This window comes from Abramis brama (assembly GCF_963993115.1).
Source record: "Abramis brama genome assembly, chromosome: 1".
In the NCBI taxonomy this organism is placed as follows: Eukaryota; Metazoa; Chordata; class Actinopteri; order Cypriniformes; family Leuciscidae; genus Abramis; species Abramis brama.
In genome coordinates, this window is record NC_139963.1 from 79456831 (window position 1) to 79475414 (window position 18584).

The 18584-nt window shown below is 43.7% G+C and overlaps 1 protein-coding gene across 4 annotated transcripts in view; it reads left to right on the top strand.

The window, feature by feature from the left end:
• The window catches only part of grin2ba (glutamate receptor, ionotropic, N-methyl D-aspartate 2B-a), a 68936-nt gene that overhangs the window by 12631 nt on the left and 37721 nt on the right, over positions 1–18584 (top strand). For all 4 annotated transcript variants that reach the window (XM_084130175.1, XM_084130174.1, XM_084130176.1 and 1 more), the window contains one exon: positions 16614–17183. In XM_084130175.1, coding sequence (XP_083986301.1) covers positions 16632–17183 — 552 coding nt within the window. In that variant the 5' untranslated portion in view covers positions 16614–16631. The remainder of the gene's footprint in view (positions 1–16613; positions 17184–18584) is intronic.

Here is an 18584-nt window from a genome sequence, read left to right on the forward strand (position 1 = left end):
ACACACACACACGCACACCTGTACTGCTCATTATCAGAGCATGTGTGAGCAGATGGGCTGCTGTTAATGTGTTAATGTGTTTACTAACCCATCGATCTGCTGATCTGTGTGTGTGTGTGTGTGTGTGTGTGTGTGTGTGAAGTGTTGTGGTTTATTTCAGTTCTGATGGTGTAATTAGATCAGATTAATCAGAGTTCATCGTGTGTTGGCACTCATGATCACGCAGCGGCCGCATGTGTTCAGACTGGCTGATTGGTGAATACATCACCGGCGCCGCTTCAGTCTGTGGTCTGGGTGTTTCACATCACTAGTTTTAAATCCTGTCATCGTTTAGGCAGCATGTGGACGTATCTTCAGAAAATACAGATGACATATACTGCCGTCTAAACTGAGATATCCCTCTGACTCAGGGACGTGCAGAGAGTTCCTCACGGGCAGGGGCTCAGATGTTAAAAAGGGGCATATATATATATATATATATATATATACTGGTCAAAAGTTTGGATCAAGTCTCTTATGCTCATCAAGGCTGCTTTAAAAAAAAATCAAAAATACAGAAAAAACCCCAGTAATATTGTGAAATATTACTACAATCTAAAATAATGGTTTTCTATTTTAATAAACTTATCACCTTTGATACCTTTTCAGGATTCTGAGTTTAAAAAGTTACAAAAAGAACAGCATATATTTCAAATAGAAATCTGCTGTACCAATATCCACTATACTGTTCAAAAGTTTGGGGTCAGTAATTTTCTTTCTTTCTTTCTTTCTTTCTTTCTTTAAAAGAAATTAATAGCCTACTTGTATTCAGCAAGGATGTGTTAAATTGATAAAAAGTGATAGTAAAGACTAATTTCTATTTTAATTAAATGCTGTTCTTTTTGACTTTTTATTCATCAATGAATCCTCAAAAAAAGTATCACAATTTCCAAAAAATCATTAAGCAGCAAAACTGTTTCCAACATTAGTAAGAATAACGAGTAATCTTTAGTTTCTCTACTTTAGTTTTGTACACATTGTCATTTTAATTGTAATCAAATACATTTTGTTTTATTGACCACAATATTATCATTGATATTTGTTTGAGACTGTCGATTAGTTTTGATAAAGGGTAGGGGCTCGAGCACCCAAGGAGCGGTTCACAGCCGAGGAGACCGATGTTCCCGTCAGGGCCGTAAAACACAGAGAAGTGACATTGGGGATGGAGAAACACACCCAGATCAGCTTCGGTTAAACAGGCGTATGATAATTTGGGTAAATGTGTAAGCTAGATGTATGCTTTTATAATAAACTATCTATCTATCTATCTATCTATCTATCTATCGTAATAATGTATGATTTTCAAAAATGAAAACTGCTGCTTCTGTGTAGATGAGAGAATCAAAGTGTATGTGCGTTGTTGCCAAGCATGTGCCCTTAAAATAGCATATGAATAACATGCGCAACGCGCCACTGACTTTAAACTATTTTTTCCTGGTTAGTGGCGCAATTGTTTTCTAAACCTGCAAAATAGCACCAGGGAACGTTTGCGCCGGAACACGCCTCCTCTTTGCGCTGAACCGCCCAGGGAGCGCAAGTGTATTTCTTAGTTAACCGACGTGCGTCTCTGGAGTGAAAAGTCCGCTGTGCGCAGGTGCAAAATAGGAATGATACATGCGTCGGTGTACAAAGTCAATTGCGCTGGGTGCAAGATAGGGCCCTCAATGTCATTGGTCGACGACAGTCCGTGGCGTCACTACCGGTGCGACCGTGAGTATAAAAGGGCTCCTGTACTAGACGTCATCAACTTTCTTTGTCTTCAGGATCCGTTTGTTTGCGTACGTGTGAAGGTGAATATCATGAAGAAACACCAAGCGCTTTCAGGAAGTGTGTGTGTCTTAGTTCGCATTGTCCCTATTCTCTGCGGATGTGGGACGTGCGTTTTGGGCCTCGTTGAAGAGGCTGGATGTTCTGGTCGGATGCGGTTTTTTGTCTTTTCTGTTCTCTCCTGAGGGACAGTAGTCAGCGTTTGCATGAGCATGTTCGGCTCTCAAGGGAGCTGAAGGCACTCATAGCAATGCATTCGTGGCTGTTCTCGTATGATTCTTTTCCGAGTGACCGAATCTGGCGCTTGAACTGAGCGTGCTTAACTCCCAAGGTATGATGTGTGATGCGGTCGCTGTGATTTGTTCCACACAGGCTTGACTCTTGACTCTAACGAGGGATAAGAGTTAAAGGGGTGGTATAATGCCCTTTTCACAAGATGTAAAATAAGTCTCTGATGTCCCCAGAGTGTGTGTGTGAAGTTTTAGCTCAAAATACCCCACAGATATTTTTACATAACATGTTAAAATTGTCAATTTTTGAGGGTGAGCAAAAAGCACCGTTTTCTGTCTGTTCCTTTAAATGCAAATGAGCTGCTGATCCCGGCACAGGGGGCGGAGCTTCAACAGCTTGCACTCACACAGACATGCACTGAAAATGTTCTGCCTTTTATGTTCAAACCGGAGTCAGACAATGATGGAGAGAATCAAGAAGAAGTGACAACATGTAGAAGCAACAGGACATTTCTGAATGGTTAGTTGATGAATTTATGTAGCTTATGTGTAGTTATCTTCTAGTCATTGATTAGCATATTCTGTCTTGATAATCTATAAATCGTGTTCAGGGGGCGGGGTTTATGTAAATTTTAGGATTTTTTTTTAGGAAATTCTGAAGTCCTGAAGGAATGTCGTGTAGTCCTTACCAGCCGTTTGTTGTAGTCCTTAAAAAGAAATAAAAAAAAAAGCAAATATCTCCCTTTGCTTTGAACTTTGAGCGTCGTAACTTTGCAGATGTTGTTTATGCTCAAACAGCAACATTACACACTAACTAAAGTTAAAAAAGTGAAATCATAATCAACCACCCCTTTAAGCACCTACTCTCTACTATTACGGTGAGGCTGGGTTGAGCACAGGGGTTGTAGGTGGAGTGCGGGAGGAGTCGAAAAGAAATATTTTTGCTTAAGCTAGCTCTGATACTGCTAATGATTCATTTGCTAGATCTAATTCTGAGGAAATAGATGCAGAATTAAGGTTCAGACTGCCTCCCCTTGAGTATGGGTCTTTTATGCAGGCGGCTCCTTTATGATCCTTTAAATTACTGCGTTTTGCTGAGGCCTACGTAGTTTGGACTCTTCTTCCTATACTATAGCATGACTAACACTTTGCAGCCATTTTCTAGTTTCCTCTAGTGGGCGTAGTTCACCCTACCCTTATATGTTTTCTTTATTAGGGTCTATCGTCCCTGGTCCCTAAGTTTGGGATCACAGTCTTGGTTGAGCATCGGACTCGCCTCAGCTCCTCAGAGAACCCATCTGAGCTTTGAAGTGGTCTGAGCTTTGCATGCCTTCTCACATGTTGAGCACCCTTAATCCAGAAGGTTGACTCAAGATGCTGACTCTCGGTCAGACGGGGTGGAATATTTTGCTACTTAAACGCTCCCCTGTGGTGTTTCGGGGTTAGCCCCTTCATGAGTCAATACTAAGGTTGAAGTTGTCTCCCATTGATAGCGGGTCCCTTAACCCTCTGGGGTCTGAGGTGTTTCCTTGGCCCTGGAGGTGTTCTGATATGCTCTGACATTTGTGCTTATTTCTGATAAAACAATATATTGATTTAAAATTTGTAAGACATGTTTAATATAAGAACGCTTTATGCAAGGAGACGTGAATCATCTTGAATATTGATGTGTTTCACACCTGAGAAAGACAAAGACCCTCCCCTAATGGCCCTATAAGGTGGAACTGTGAGGGAACTAGAACAAAGAATGAGGAGATTTAAAAAAGAATGGCTTTTTGATTGTTTTAGAACACAATATAATCCAAAGATACACAACAAAGGACAAAAAAGCACACTATTGAACACACTGATCTAAAGACAGAGACTTGAACAGTCACACACCTGTGTGCCATTCCTGAAACGTACTTGCATACCTGTCATTTCCAAGGTGTTTGATTTTTCACTTTACCATGTTCATGTACAGAGACTCATGTGAATGTTGAAGTCAGCAGGACTCATCAGTGGCATCTGGTCCCTGTACAAAAACAAAATAACAACAACTGTGAACATGCTGATATCAAGAGAAACTATAGGGATGTGCGATTTTGGGAAGAATTTTTTTCTTTTTCTGGTTAAAATTGCGATTTAAAATTGACAAGAAAATATATATAATGAACACCTGGTTTGTTGTGCCTTGTAGGCATATACTTGTAGTGCTGCATAAAATAATAATAACAATAGCCTAATAATAATTTTTACTTTAGCCCACAGAAATGCAGGCGGCCTATAATGATAAATCGTTAAAAAGGAACACCTCATTACACTACACTAGAGAAAAATATATGGATTATCATCTTACTTCAAATGTTTCCATTCGTTATGACGTTATGAAATGAGATTGGAGTAAAAACATGAAGCTTGTTTGGAGCTTTTTTGCTTAACAAACTCACAGCGCAAGCAGAGAACATTCACTGAAGCGTTCCAGTCCCTCCAAACTATGAAACATTATTGTTACTACATTATAAATAATTATGTTTGAGCAGATATTCACAAACATGGGTCTAAACATTATAATATTCACCATATTAGTGTAATATATTATAATAATTATAATAATATTAGTGTAAAACACTCATATTAGCCTACTTTTATATCATGCTGTGTTTTATTATCGAACATAAAAGCATCCTCGTGTCGTACATATATATATATATAAACTTAGCATTGAAAGGTTGCCTACCTGTCTATAGTTCATATTTCAACATGTTTCTGTCGATTTCATATATTTTAGTCTGTCACCTGTTTAACTAGTAGCTACAATGTGAAGTTTATGTAAAATAAACAAGTTTATCCAATGTGCATCATTTTATTATATCCATGTACCATATTTTCCAGAAATGCATTTTAATCGTCTGAAATGTGCTTTGACTTATATAATGCATTAATGTCTGTATTGGTGCTGAATGAGAGAGGAACGTGAGGTCAAATTTATGTGAGTATAGGAGACCATGGGCCCTATCTTACACCCGGCGCAATGTAGCGCCAAGCGCAACGCAAGTGTGTTTAGCTAGTTTCAGTCCGGCGCAGTTATCATTTTCACGTCCTGCGCCACGTTGCTTAAATAGCAAATGCATTTGCGCCCATGAGCCAGAGTCCTGCACGGGTCCGATTTTGTAAATCCGCACCCGCCCGAACCCGCACTGCTTAAAACCGCACCCGACCCGTTTTCCGACAGCAGCACTAATTAAAATCCACACCCGACCCGCTTAAAATAGAACCGACACCCGACCCGCACCCGAAATAAAATCATTTTAGCCAATCACATTATAGACACAATTACAATTATTGCCAGGTCATACAGAAGTTATAACGACAATTAACACAAGGACAACTTCAGCCGAGGCTGTCAAAAGGCCGGTACATGAAGAACATGGCTAACGGTACCACAAAACTGAGTAACCTAACAGACGCGGCTACAACACTATATCTGCCACGCAATTTCGTCTAGCCTACATCTGACAATTTTGGGTCCAAACACGCCCTGCACACCACACATACTGAACAGTGTTAAATCTGAAAAATACTGTTCGACAGAACTGCTTGGTTTGTTACCACAGTTATCTCCGTGCTTCCTCAGCGATGAAGTTCCACATCTGCGGCTAACCGACACGAAAATGCAGCAAAGCCTTTCACTATATTGTTTTCTTCAGATAACTCCAAATTTCTCCCACACACTGGACTTGACTTTTGATGACGTACTGTCGACAACTTTACAATCTCCAATAGCTATTCTTTTCTTCAACTCCTCAGCATCATCTCGACGACTGCAGATCGCGCGCGGTTATGAGGAATTTTTAAAAGTGAAAGTAGCCTTGGTAACGTTATAGATCCTGGGAGGGTGTGTGTGGGCACAAATAAACTGATGTGGATTTTAAATTATTAAACTCTGCGCAAACCTCAAAAATGCAAACCTGCGGAAACGCAAAGGTATGCGCGTTTGAATATATATGTCTTTACAAATCAACCCTCAATAAACTACTTCTCTGGCCTTAAAAATTTATAATACAGAATTTTTTGTCATGTCTGCGTAGCCACGCGAACCGGAATTATCCCGACAACATTTTATCTGTCATTGCGTTTGGAAACAAAGATGAAGTTCTCAAGGTGAACGCATACCTTCACTCTAGGGGTCAAACAACTAAACATCAAGTCAGGAATCTCGGTGTGACACTAGAGTCAGACCTTAGTTTCAGTAGTCATGTCAAAGCAATAACTAAATCAGCATACTATCATCTGAAAAATATTGCAAGAATTAGATGCTTTGTTTCCAGACAAGACTTAGAGAAACTTGTTCATGCTTTCATCACCAGCAGGGTGAATTATTGTAATGGACTCCTCACTGGCCTTCCCAAAAAGACCATAAGACAGTTGCAGCTCATACAGAACGCTGAGCAGAACCAGAACATATGAACATATCACACCAGTCCTCAGGTCTTTACACTGGCTCCCAGTTAGATTTAGTATTGATTTTAAAGTATTATTACTGGTATATAAATCACTCAATGGCCTAGGACCTCAATACACTGCAGATATGCTCAGTGACTCATAATGCTCAAAGAATTATGTGAACTCTTTGTACGCCGTGTTTCAGCGCATTGTTGCGGGAAGTGTGTATTCACAACAGGATTACAAATTCTGACAAGCACAGAACTTAGTTCAAGTTCATTTTCGCAAGTTTCACATTCACATTATTTTATGCATATATACAGTAAGTTCTAATATGTTTATGTGAGACTTTTGTTTTTATAATCTGGCTCTCAAAAATTATATAAAAATGTAGATTTAGATTGATCGGCCATTTTTCGATTATCAGAATTTTTATCAGAATCAGGCCAAAATTTTCATATCTTATAAATATAACACACGCGCACACAGACACACACACACACACACACACACACACACACACACACAAACTCACACACACACACACACACACACACACACTCACACACACACTCACACACACAAACTCACTCACACACACACACACACACACACACACACTCACACACACACACACACACACACACACACACACACTCACACTCACACACACACACACACACACACTCACACTCACACACACACACACACACACACACACATATACACACACACACACACACACACACAGTCACTCACTCACACACACACACACACACACTCACACACACACACACACACTCACACACACACACACACACACACACACACACACACACACACTCACACACACACACACACTCACACACACACACACTCACACACACTCACACACAGTCCTCATCCATGTAATGTGCTCCTGAAATAGCCGAGTGAGCTGAAACTGTAATCTGTGAAAAGCTTCGATCAATCTCATTCCACTGATTACAGTCCAGTGTGTGTGTGTGTGTGTGTGTGTTTCTCACCTCATAAACAGCACTCTCTTATGCTAATTACAGTGATGTGAGTGGCTCCTGCAGAGGGGCGGAGCCTGAGTGAGGCCATCAACTGTATGGAGAGCTCTATTTTAACGGTTGCCATGGAAACTGAGTGTGGAGAGAAGTGCAGACTCGGATCTCTGAACTGTGTGTCAGTCTGCGCATCACAAACGTGTGCTTTCTGTCTTCAGTCCCCAACAATCTGCTCCAGGAAAACAGCACCTAAGAAGCTGAACTAAAACCATCAAAACCGGGAAATTAAATAAATATATAATATTATAAAATGTCATGTAACTCTCACCCCCGTTTTTGAGCATAGATCTGGAAGTAAAATTCATGAAAGCAGCTTCAGAAAATGAAAGTGTAGAAAAGCTATAGAAGTTTAGGTTGAGTGTAAAGCAAATGTACGGACCTAAACATTTATATTATATACAAAATATATATTTTATAGCAATTACAAAAAAATTGCTATAAAATCGTATGTGTAAACAAGTTATGTCTAAATTAAAATGTCATATCACAAAAATGAAGCCTCTAAAAGGATTTAAGGTAGTGTTTCCATGCCAACGCAACGTACGATTTCAATGATTAATTTTTAATTATAATCATTTGTAAGTAATAATGTACATCCAGCCGATTGATATCTCAGAACAAACCGTTTTTGCAGGATGAAGCGTTTAGATAATGGCTAATTTATGATGATTATTAAAGTAAGTGACAGTGTATCATTGATACTAACAAGATTATTACAGCTGTGTGTGTGTGTGTGTGTGTGTGTGTGTGTGTGTGTGTGTGTGTGTGATCATCACAGCTGTTGTGTTACGGTCCTCCAGTGTGTAGGCGACTCTTCGTCTGAAGGGAGAGTTTATCTCATCCATAATAAACAGCAGAAGACGTGAACGCTGTTATGAAATATTGATGTGATGAGCTGCAGTGATGCTGTGTGTCACGGACACCGACTCGCGGCTCGACCTCTCTGAACACACACTTCTGTTGCTCACCTCGGCCTGAACACACACTTCTGTTGTGCTTTTGCTGCTGTTTAGAAACGGTGCAGTTTCTCATTCATGCTCTTGGTTTTATTTCTTTTTATTTAAAGTTTTTTTTTTTTTCATTTCTGATCTAAATTTGTTCACCATGAATTTATTTCACCAGTTTACCTTTTTTTGTATTGCCAAAGAAATTAAATTAAAATATGAATTTTTTTTAAACAACTGAATAATATCTATCTATCTATCTATCTATCTATCTATCTATCTATCTATCTATCTATCTATCTATCTATCTATCTATCTATCGATCTATCTATCTATCGATCTATCTATCTTTTAATGATTAAGTAAGTAATAATGTACATCCAGTCGGTTATTATCTTGGAATTCTGATAATGGATGAACATCCAGGAAACGATCAGGGTGAACAGCCGAGAGGAAGAGGAGTAAGGATGCGTGGTGGAAGGGTACAGAGGAAGAGGAGTAAGGATGCGTGGTGGAAGAGGCGAAACAGAGGAAGAGGAGTAAGGATGTGTGGTGGAAGATGCGAAACAGAGGAAGAGGAGTAAGGATGTGTGGTGGAAGAGGCGAAACAGAGGAAGAGGAGTAAGGATGTGTGGTGGAAGGGTACAGAGGAAGAGGAGTAAGGATGCGTGGTGGAAGAGGTGAAACAGAGGAAGAGGAGTAAGGATGTGTGGTGGAAGAGGTGAAACAGAGGAAGAGGAGTAAGGATGCGTGGTGGAAGAGGCGAAACAGAGGAAGAGGAGTAAGGATGCGTGGTGGAAGAGGCGAAACAGAGGAAGAGGAGTAAGGATGCGTGGTGGAAGAGGCGAAACAGAGGAAGAGGAGTAAGGATGTGTGGTGGAAGAGGTGAAACAGAGGAAGAGGAGTAAGGATGTGTGGTGGAAGAGGTGAAACAGAGGAAGAGGAGTAAGGATGTGTGGTGGAAGGGTACAGAGGAAGAGGAGTAAGGATGCGTGGTGGAAGAGGCGAAACAGAAGAAGAGGAGTAAGGATGTGTGGTGGAAGGGTACAGAGGAAGAGGAGTAAGGATGCGTGGTGGAGGAGGCGAAAGAGGAAGAGGAGTAAGGATGCGTGGTGGAAGAGGTGGAACAGAGGAAGAGGAGTAAGGATGTGTGGTGGAAGAGGCGAAACAGGAAGAGGAGTAAGGATGTGTGGTGGAAGAGGTAAAACAGAGGAAGAGGAGTAAGGATGCGTGGTGGAAGAGGTGAAACAGGAAGAGGAGTAAGGATGTGTGGTGGAAGAGGCGAAACAGAGGAAGAGGAGTATGGATGTGTGGTGGAAGAGGTGAAACAGAGGAAGAGGAGTAAGGATGCGTGGTGGAAGGGTACAGAAGAAGAGGAGTAAGGATGTGTGGTGGAAGAGGCGAAACAGAGGAAGAGGAGTAAGGATGTGTGGTGGAAGAGGTGAAACAGAGGAAGAGGAGTAAGGATGTGTGGTGGAAGAGGTGAAACAGAGGAAGAGGAGTAAGGATGTGTGGTGGAAGAGGTGAAACAGAGGAAGAGGAGTAAGGATGTGTGGTGGAAGAGGCGAAACAGAGGAAGAGGAGTAAGGATGCGTGGTGGAAGAGGTGAAACAGAGGAAGAGGAGTAAGGATGTGTGGTGGAAGAGGTGAAACAGGAAGAGGAGTAAGGATGTGTGGTGGAAGGGTACAGAGGAAGAGGAGTAAGGATGTGTGGTGGAAGAGGTGAAACAGGAAGAGGAGTAAGGATGTGTGGTGGAAGGGTACAGAGGAAGAGGAGTAAGGATGTGTGGTGGAAGAGGTGAAACAGGAAGAGGAGTAAGGATGTGTGGTGGAAGGGTACAGAGGAAGAGGAGTAAGGATGCGTGGTGGAAGAGGCGAAACAGAGGAAGAGGAGTAAGGATGTGTGGTGGAAGGGTACAGAGGAAGAGGAGTAAGGATGTGTGGTGGAAGAGGCGAAACAGAGGAAGAGGAGTAAGGATGTGTGGTGGAAGAGGTGAAACAGAGGAAGAGGAATAAGGATGTGTGGTGGAAGAGGCGAAACAGAGGAAGAGGAGTAAGGATGCGTGGTGGAAGAGGTGAAACAGAGGAAAAGGAGTAAGGATGTGTGGTGGAAGAGGTGAAACAGAGGAAGAGGAGTAAGGATGTGTGGTGGAAGAGGTGAAACAGGAAGAGGAGTAAGGATGTGTGGTGGAAGGGTACAGAGGAAGAGGAGTAAGGATGTGTGGTGGAAGAGGTGAAACAGGAAGAGGAGTAAGGATGTGTGGTGGAAGGGTACAGAGGAAGAGGAGTAAGGATGTGTGGTGGAAGAGGCGAAACAGAGGAAGAGGAGTAAGGATGTGTGGTGGAAGAGGTGAAACAGAGGAAGAGGAGTAAGGATGTGTGGTGGAAGAGGTGAAACAGAGGAAAAGGAGTAAGGATGTGTGGTGGAAGAGGTGAAACAGAGGAAGAGGAGTAAGGATGTGTGGTGGAAGGGTACAGAGGAAGAGGAGAAAGGATGCGTGGTGGAAGAGGTGAAAGAGGAAGAGGAGTAAGGATGTGTGGTGGAAGAGGCGAAACAGAGGAAGAGGAGTAAGGATGTGTGGTGGAAGGGTACAGAGGAAGAGGAGAAAGGATGCGTGGTGGAAGAGGTGAAACAGGAAGAGGAGTAAGGATGTGTGGTGGAAGAGGCGAAACAGAGGAAGAGGAGTAAGGATGTGTGGTGGAAGAGGTGGAACAGAGGAAGAGGAGTAAGGATGTGTGATGGAAGAGGTGAAACAGAGGAAGAGGAGTAAGGATGCGTGGTGGAAGGTTACAGAGGAAGAGGAGTAAGGATGCGTGGTGGAAGAGGTGAAACAGAGGAAGAGGAGTAAGAATGTGTGGTGGAAGAGGCGAAACAGGAAGAGGAGTAAGGATGTGTGGTGGAAGAGGTGGAACAGAGGAAGAGGAGTAAGGATGTGTGGTGGAAGAGGCGAAACAGAGGAAGAGGAGTAAGGATGTGTGGTGGAAGAGGTGGAACAGAGGAAGAGGAGTAAGGATGTGTGGTGAAAGAGGTGAAACAGAAGAAGAGGAGTAAGGATGTGTGGTGGAAGAGGCGAAACAGGAAGAGGAGTAAGGATGTGTGGTGGAAGAGGCGAAACAGAGGAAGAGGAGTAAGGATGTGTGGTGGAAGAGGTGGAACAGAGGAAGAGGAGTAAGGATGTGTGGTGGAAGAGGCGAAACAGAGGAAGAGGAGTAAGGATGTGTGGTGGAAGAGGTGGAACAGAGGAAGAGGAGTAAGGATGCGTGGTGGAAGAGGCGAAACAGAGGAAGAGGAGTAAGGATGCGTGGTGGAAGAGGCGAAACAGAGGAAGAGGAGTAAGGATGTGTGGTGGAAGAGGTGAAAGAGGAAGAGGAGTATGGATGCATGGTGGAAGAGGCGAAACAGAGGAAGAGGAGTAAGGATGTTTGGTGGAAGAGGTGAAAGAGGAAGAGGAGTAAGGATGCGTGGTGGAAGAGGTGAAAGAGGAAGAGGAGTAAGGATGTGTGGTGGAAGAGGTGAAAGAGGAAGAGGAGTAAGGATGCGTGGTGGAAGAGGTGAAAGAGGAAGAGGAGTAAGGATGCGTGGTGGAAGAGGTGAAACAGAGGAAGAGGAGTAAGGATGTGTGGTGGAAGAGGTGAAACAGAGGAAGAGGAGTAAGGATGTGTGGTGGAAGAGGTGAAAGAGGAAGAGGAGTAAGGATGTGTGGTGGAAGAGGTGAAACAGAGGAAGAGGAGTAAGGATGTGTGGTGGAAGGGTACAGAGGAAGAGCAGTAAGGATGCGTGTTGGAAGAGGTGAAAGAGGAAGAGGAGTAAGGATGCGTGGTGGAAGAGGTGAAACAGAGGAAGAGGAGTAAGGATGCGTGGTGGAAGAGGTGAAACAGAGGAAGAGGAGTAAGGATGCGTGGTGGAAGAGGTGAAAGAGGAAGAGGAGTAAGGATGTGTGGTGGAAGGGTACAGAGGAAGAGGAGTAAGGATGCGTGGTGGAAGAGGTGAAACAGAGGAAGAGGAGTAAGGATGTGTGGTGGAAGAGGTGAAACAGGAAGAGGAGTAAGGATGTGTGGTGGAAGGGTACAGAGGAAGAGGAGTAAGGATGTGTGGTGGAAGAGGTAAAACAGAGGAAGAGGAGTAAGGATGCGTGGTGGAAGAGGTGAAACAGGAAGAGGAGTAAGGATGTGTGGTGGAAGAGGCGAAACAGAGGAAGAGGAGTATGGATGTGTGGTGGAAGAGGTGAAACAGAGGAAGAGGAGTAAGGATGCGTGGTGGAAGGGTACAGAAGAAGAGGAGTAAGGATGTGTGGTGGAAGAGGCGAAACAGAGGAAGAGGAGTAAGGATGTGTGGTGGAAGAGGTGAAACAGAGGAAGAGGAGTAAGGATGTGTGGTGGAAGAGGTGAAACAGAGGAAGAGGAGTAAGGATGTGTGGTGGAAGAGGTGAAACAGAGGAAGAGGAGTAAGGATGTGTGGTGGAAGAGGCGAAACAGAGGAAGAGGAGTAAGGATGCGTGGTGGAAGAGGTGAAACAGAGGAAGAGGAGTAAGGATGTGTGGTGGAAGAGGTGAAACAGGAAGAGGAGTAAGGATGTGTGGTGGAAGGGTACAGAGGAAGAGGAGTAAGGATGTGTGGTGGAAGAGGTGAAACAGGAAGAGGAGTAAGGATGTGTGGTGGAAGGGTACAGAGGAAGAGGAGTAAGGATGTGTGGTGGAAGAGGTGAAACAGGAAGAGGAGTAAGGATGTGTGGTGGAAGGGTACAGAGGAAGAGGAGTAAGGATGCGTGGTGGAAGAGGCGAAACAGAGGAAGAGGAGTAAGGATGTGTGGTGGAAGGGTACAGAGGAAGAGGAGTAAGGATGTGTGGTGGAAGAGGCGAAACAGAGGAAGAGGAGTAAGGATGTGTGGTGGAAGAGGTGAAACAGAGGAAGAGGAATAAGGATGTGTGGTGGAAGAGGCGAAACAGAGGAAGAGGAGTAAGGATGCGTGGTGGAAGAGGTGAAACAGAGGAAAAGGAGTAAGGATGTGTGGTGGAAGAGGTGAAACAGAGGAAGAGGAGTAAGGATGTGTGGTGGAAGAGGTGAAACAGGAAGAGGAGTAAGGATGTGTGGTGGAAGGGTACAGAGGAAGAGGAGTAAGGATGTGTGGTGGAAGAGGTGAAACAGGAAGAGGAGTAAGGATGTGTGGTGGAAGGGTACAGAGGAAGAGGAGTAAGGATGTGTGGTGGAAGAGGCGAAACAGAGGAAGAGGAGTAAGGATGTGTGGTGGAAGAGGTGAAACAGAGGAAGAGGAGTAAGGATGTGTGGTGGAAGAGGTGAAACAGAGGAAAAGGAGTAAGGATGTGTGGTGGAAGAGGTGAAACAGAGGAAGAGGAGTAAGGATGTGTGGTGGAAGGGTACAGAGGAAGAGGAGAAAGGATGCGTGGTGGAAGAGGTGAAAGAGGAAGAGGAGTAAGGATGTGTGGTGGAAGAGGCGAAACAGAGGAAGAGGAGTAAGGATGTGTGGTGGAAGGGTACAGAGGAAGAGGAGAAAGGATGCGTGGTGGAAGAGGTGAAACAGGAAGAGGAGTAAGGATGTGTGGTGGAAGAGGCGAAACAGAGGAAGAGGAGTAAGGATGTGTGGTGGAAGAGGTGGAACAGAGGAAGAGGAGTAAGGATGTGTGATGGAAGAGGTGAAACAGAGGAAGAGGAGTAAGGATGCGTGGTGGAAGGTTACAGAGGAAGAGGAGTAAGGATGCGTGGTGGAAGAGGTGAAACAGAGGAAGAGGAGTAAGAATGTGTGGTGGAAGAGGCGAAACAGGAAGAGGAGTAAGGATGTGTGGTGGAAGAGGTGGAACAGAGGAAGAGGAGTAAGGATGTGTGGTGGAAGAGGCGAAACAGAGGAAGAGGAGTAAGGATGTGTGGTGGAAGAGGTGGAACAGAGGAAGAGGAGTAAGGATGTGTGGTGAAAGAGGTGAAACAGAAGAAGAGGAGTAAGGATGTGTGGTGGAAGAGGCGAAACAGGAAGAGGAGTAAGGATGTGTGGTGGAAGAGGCGAAACAGAGGAAGAGGAGTAAGGATGTGTGGTGGAAGAGGTGGAACAGAGGAAGAGGAGTAAGGATGTGTGGTGGAAGAGGCGAAACAGAGGAAGAGGAGTAAGGATGTGTGGTGGAAGAGGTGAAACAGAGGAAGAGGAGTAAGGATGTGTGGTGGAAGAGGTGAAACAGAGGAAGAGGAGTAAGGATGTGTGGTGGAAGAGGTGAAACAGAGGAAGAGGAGTAAGGATGTGTGGTGGAAGAGGTGAAAGAGGAAGAGGAGTAAGGATGTGTTTGCCTTTCTAATGTTGTATTTTCGCCTTTGTGCCCCTATTTCTTTTTCTTTTCTATATCACAAGAATATTGTAAGGGTTTTTTTTTTTTTTTGTCAGCCCATTAATAAAAGTGTAACTGTGAATCCTATCCAGTCTCTTTCAATCAATAACTCACGTACAGTAGTCAGTAGTAAATTTGTACTTTTGAAATAGATATATGGCATACAGAAGAAGCGCAGCTTTGTACATCTCAGTACAGTAACTGTCATCCAAACTTTAGCCATAGTTTACATTATTCGGAGAGTGCAGTGTTTTATTGACCACATGACTAAGCATTTTGATCATCTTGTTTGTGAACAATGACATTCTGATAGCACTGATATGTTTATTGACATAAATACTTACTTTTGAGAGATGAACTAAAGATTTTAAGTAAGTTACAGGCTTTTGCAGGTAATCCAATGTGTGGTGCTGTTTGTACAAATTGTTTTGAGAATGCACATATTTCTTTACAAATATTAAAGCTGTAGTCTACGATGTTGAAAATCGGTCGAGAAAGCCTGAGACGGTTGGTAAGTTTTAAAAAACTCATCCCGCCCCTCCACACACACACCCCTCCCCCCTGCTACCTGATCCCTCCCACCGGGAAACGACCTGAACAACGTCACTCAGTCAAGCTGTGATCACCGGTAGTAAACAGCGCATCTTGTTCAAATTCCGATCGGCTCGAACAGAAACCCGCTAGGCCTACTGAAATATATTCAAGCACTTCAAGAAATATAATTACTTTGACCCGTGATAGGCGATGCTAAACGGCTAACATTCCAATGCCGACCGGCAGCATGAGCATGTTGTCAGACTGATAAAAAGCTATGTAACACCTCACACCATAAAAGTATAAATAAATGCTTACCTGCTCAACAAAAAGTCAGCCGTGTCAGCGTCGGTTTTCAGTCCCAAATCTCCACTGCTGAGCTGATGCTACTTTGCTAGCTACCATAGACTGTCAGCTGCTTGCCCGCGAAATTTCATGTCGCAGGGGGGGGGCGGGGTGGGGTGCGGTGGGGTGGAGACGCGAGCGCCACGTGGAGTTTCAAGTGGAGCGGGGGATTGGATGAGAGCAGTTGACCAATGTAAGCTGTCCGCCCGGACAGCTTACATTGGTCAACTTCTCTGCAGCTGTACATCCAATAGAGTGAATGGATTTTTTTCATTCTTTTTTCTCTTCATATTGTTAGGATTGTACTGTAGAACCATAACCAGCATCTAAACGAGGTTATTAATAATGAACAATCTTTGAAATCGTAGACCATAGCTTTAAGGATGATTTGAGAAATGCACCAAAAGCCGTTCCTAGCGAGCGTATAGCGCTGCTGACTTCAGGGACCCGGATGAGCCTGTGCTTCTGTTCTCAGAGGCTGTTCTCTGGGATAGTATTCCACAGAGCCGTGTGATAAATTGATTGAATATTTAGTTTATTTTGTTTTGGGAGAAAAGTATTTTCTGATGGTTTTATATTTTGCCCATTACATCTCTCTCTGTCTCTCTTGAGTCTTTCACTGTGAGTTGTTGGTCCGTCATGTTCAGTTTTGACAGAAAAAGTGTAAAAAGTGAAATGTCCCACAAAACCGTAGAAAACACAGATTCCAGTACAGTTGATAAACTCACACACATCTGATCACATTTTGTGTAATATTGTAAAATTCTGAATTCCAGTCGTTCGTCTAATTTAATTTTGCAGTATTGATTTAATGACGTGTAACAGAGATTGTCACAAGCCTTATTTATGAAAATTGTTTGTGAAGTCATTATGTAAAGTATGATTTTTTTTAAAAAGAACCAGAGTTAAAGAATGTGTTTTTTCTCACAGGTTTCTCTCTCCTCCATCATGTCCATCTGCGTTTACCGAGGTTTAGCTCCACCCTCTCAGGAAAAGCGGGCGTGGCTTTGTCCGCCAGCCCCGCCCTCACCCCACTGGCCCCGCCCTTCGCTCCCCCAGCTGTTGGCCGTGTGCCTGCTTCTGCTTCTACCAGCCGTCCAATCACGGCGCGATCGTGGCGGAGGGGGCGTGGCCCACTACATCCCATCATCAGTGGCCCAGTTCCCGCCCGTCTCCAAGCTTCTGCAGGGCCTGAGCATCGCAGTGGTGCTGGTGGGCAACTCCAGTGAGGTGGCGCTCGCCGGCACACGTGATAAGGACGACTTCGGCCACATGCCGCTAGCGCCCAGCGTGGAGATGCTCACCATGAACGAGACGGACCCCAAGAGCATCATCAAGAGCATCTGCGACCTGATGACGGAGCACTGGCTGCAGGGTGTAGTGTTCGGAGACGACACCGACCAGGAGGCCATCGCTCAGATCCTGGACTTCATCTCGGCACAGACGCACATCCCCATCCTGGGCGTCAAAGGAGGATCCTCCATGATCATGGCCGCTAAGGTACGCAACGCTCTCACGTTACGCTTTAAACAGAAACTGCTAACGTTTATTCCATATCCACCTTATTCCTGACTGCGTCTCGAATTATAGGTGGCATTTCCGGTTTGGGGAACTTCCATTCAAAAAGACTGAAACGAATCATTCAAATCATAAGGTTGCCCTCAAGCCAGTCTCTCTTGAAGCCAACGCTGAAGTGACTTAGACTGCAGTTCATCGACTGGCCACTAGAGACAGGCTGAGAGACTCAATCCCATAAACCCCCATGTTAAAACGCCCAACTTTACAGCAGAAAAACACATGTTCACAGCCTGGTACAAAAAGTGGTTTTGGTCTATATATCTAATTTTGCCCTTCATGGCGACTGTGGGGGAGGGTACATTTTTGATAACAAACAAGGGTACCTCTGTACCCGTTATTGCTGTGGAAAGAGTCATGCTTTTGGGGTTATTTCTGGTCTCTGGTTGAAAGTACCTTGTTGATGCTTTTACACTTTTAAATGTCCTTTTAATGTTCGATGGTTGAAGGGTGAGTAGAATAATGTCATCTCATTGTACCCAGTTTTTATAAAAAACGTATTATTTAATTTTTTTTAGTCTATGGAATTATTGCGTTCATAGAGCGAGCCTTTCACTGATTATTTACAGCTTGACGGAAGTTACACCCATGATTCAAGCAAAGTGTCATGGGGCGTATAGGAATAAGGTGGATAGTGATGAGTGAAACGCTTCTGTAACAAGATCAAATGTGGGCGGGGCTTGATTGTGTCTGTGGGGAATCGATTGGATGGTTATGGTTTGCTATTGGCTGATCTCATGTGAGTGACAGGTTGCCCCGCCCTCATCATCAGAGAAGAGAAGAGATGCTGCAAGAGGAACTTATTCTGATTCAAGATTATTAAAACAATAATAATGTGCACCACATCATTCAGAATAAACACTGCAATATTCCATAAAAAAGTCAATTTTGATTTTGTGCATTCTGAAGAGGGGAGCACAGATGCATGATGGGGGAATGTGTGTGTGTGATGCTGAGCCGACAGACACACACAGAGCGATCGGGTCCTCATGTAAGTGCTGTGAGTCAGATCTGTGCCCACGCTTTAAACACCGGTGAAATCACACCGGATGAAGATGAAGATGAAGATGAAGATGAAGAGCGGCTCGCCCACGCTCAGCTGTCCAGATGCTCTAACTGCACACAACCTTTACAATGTCAGGGAAATAACAGCGTTAATGCTGCAAAATGCAACAATTATGAAACTATTTCTATAAGGCAGCTCTACAGAAGACAATAGTGATATTATTCAGCTCAATTCACTTCAGTGTTTATTCACTAGAGTTTAAAGGTGACATATTATTATTTTCACCAGATGTAATATAAATCTCTGGCGTCTCCAGAATG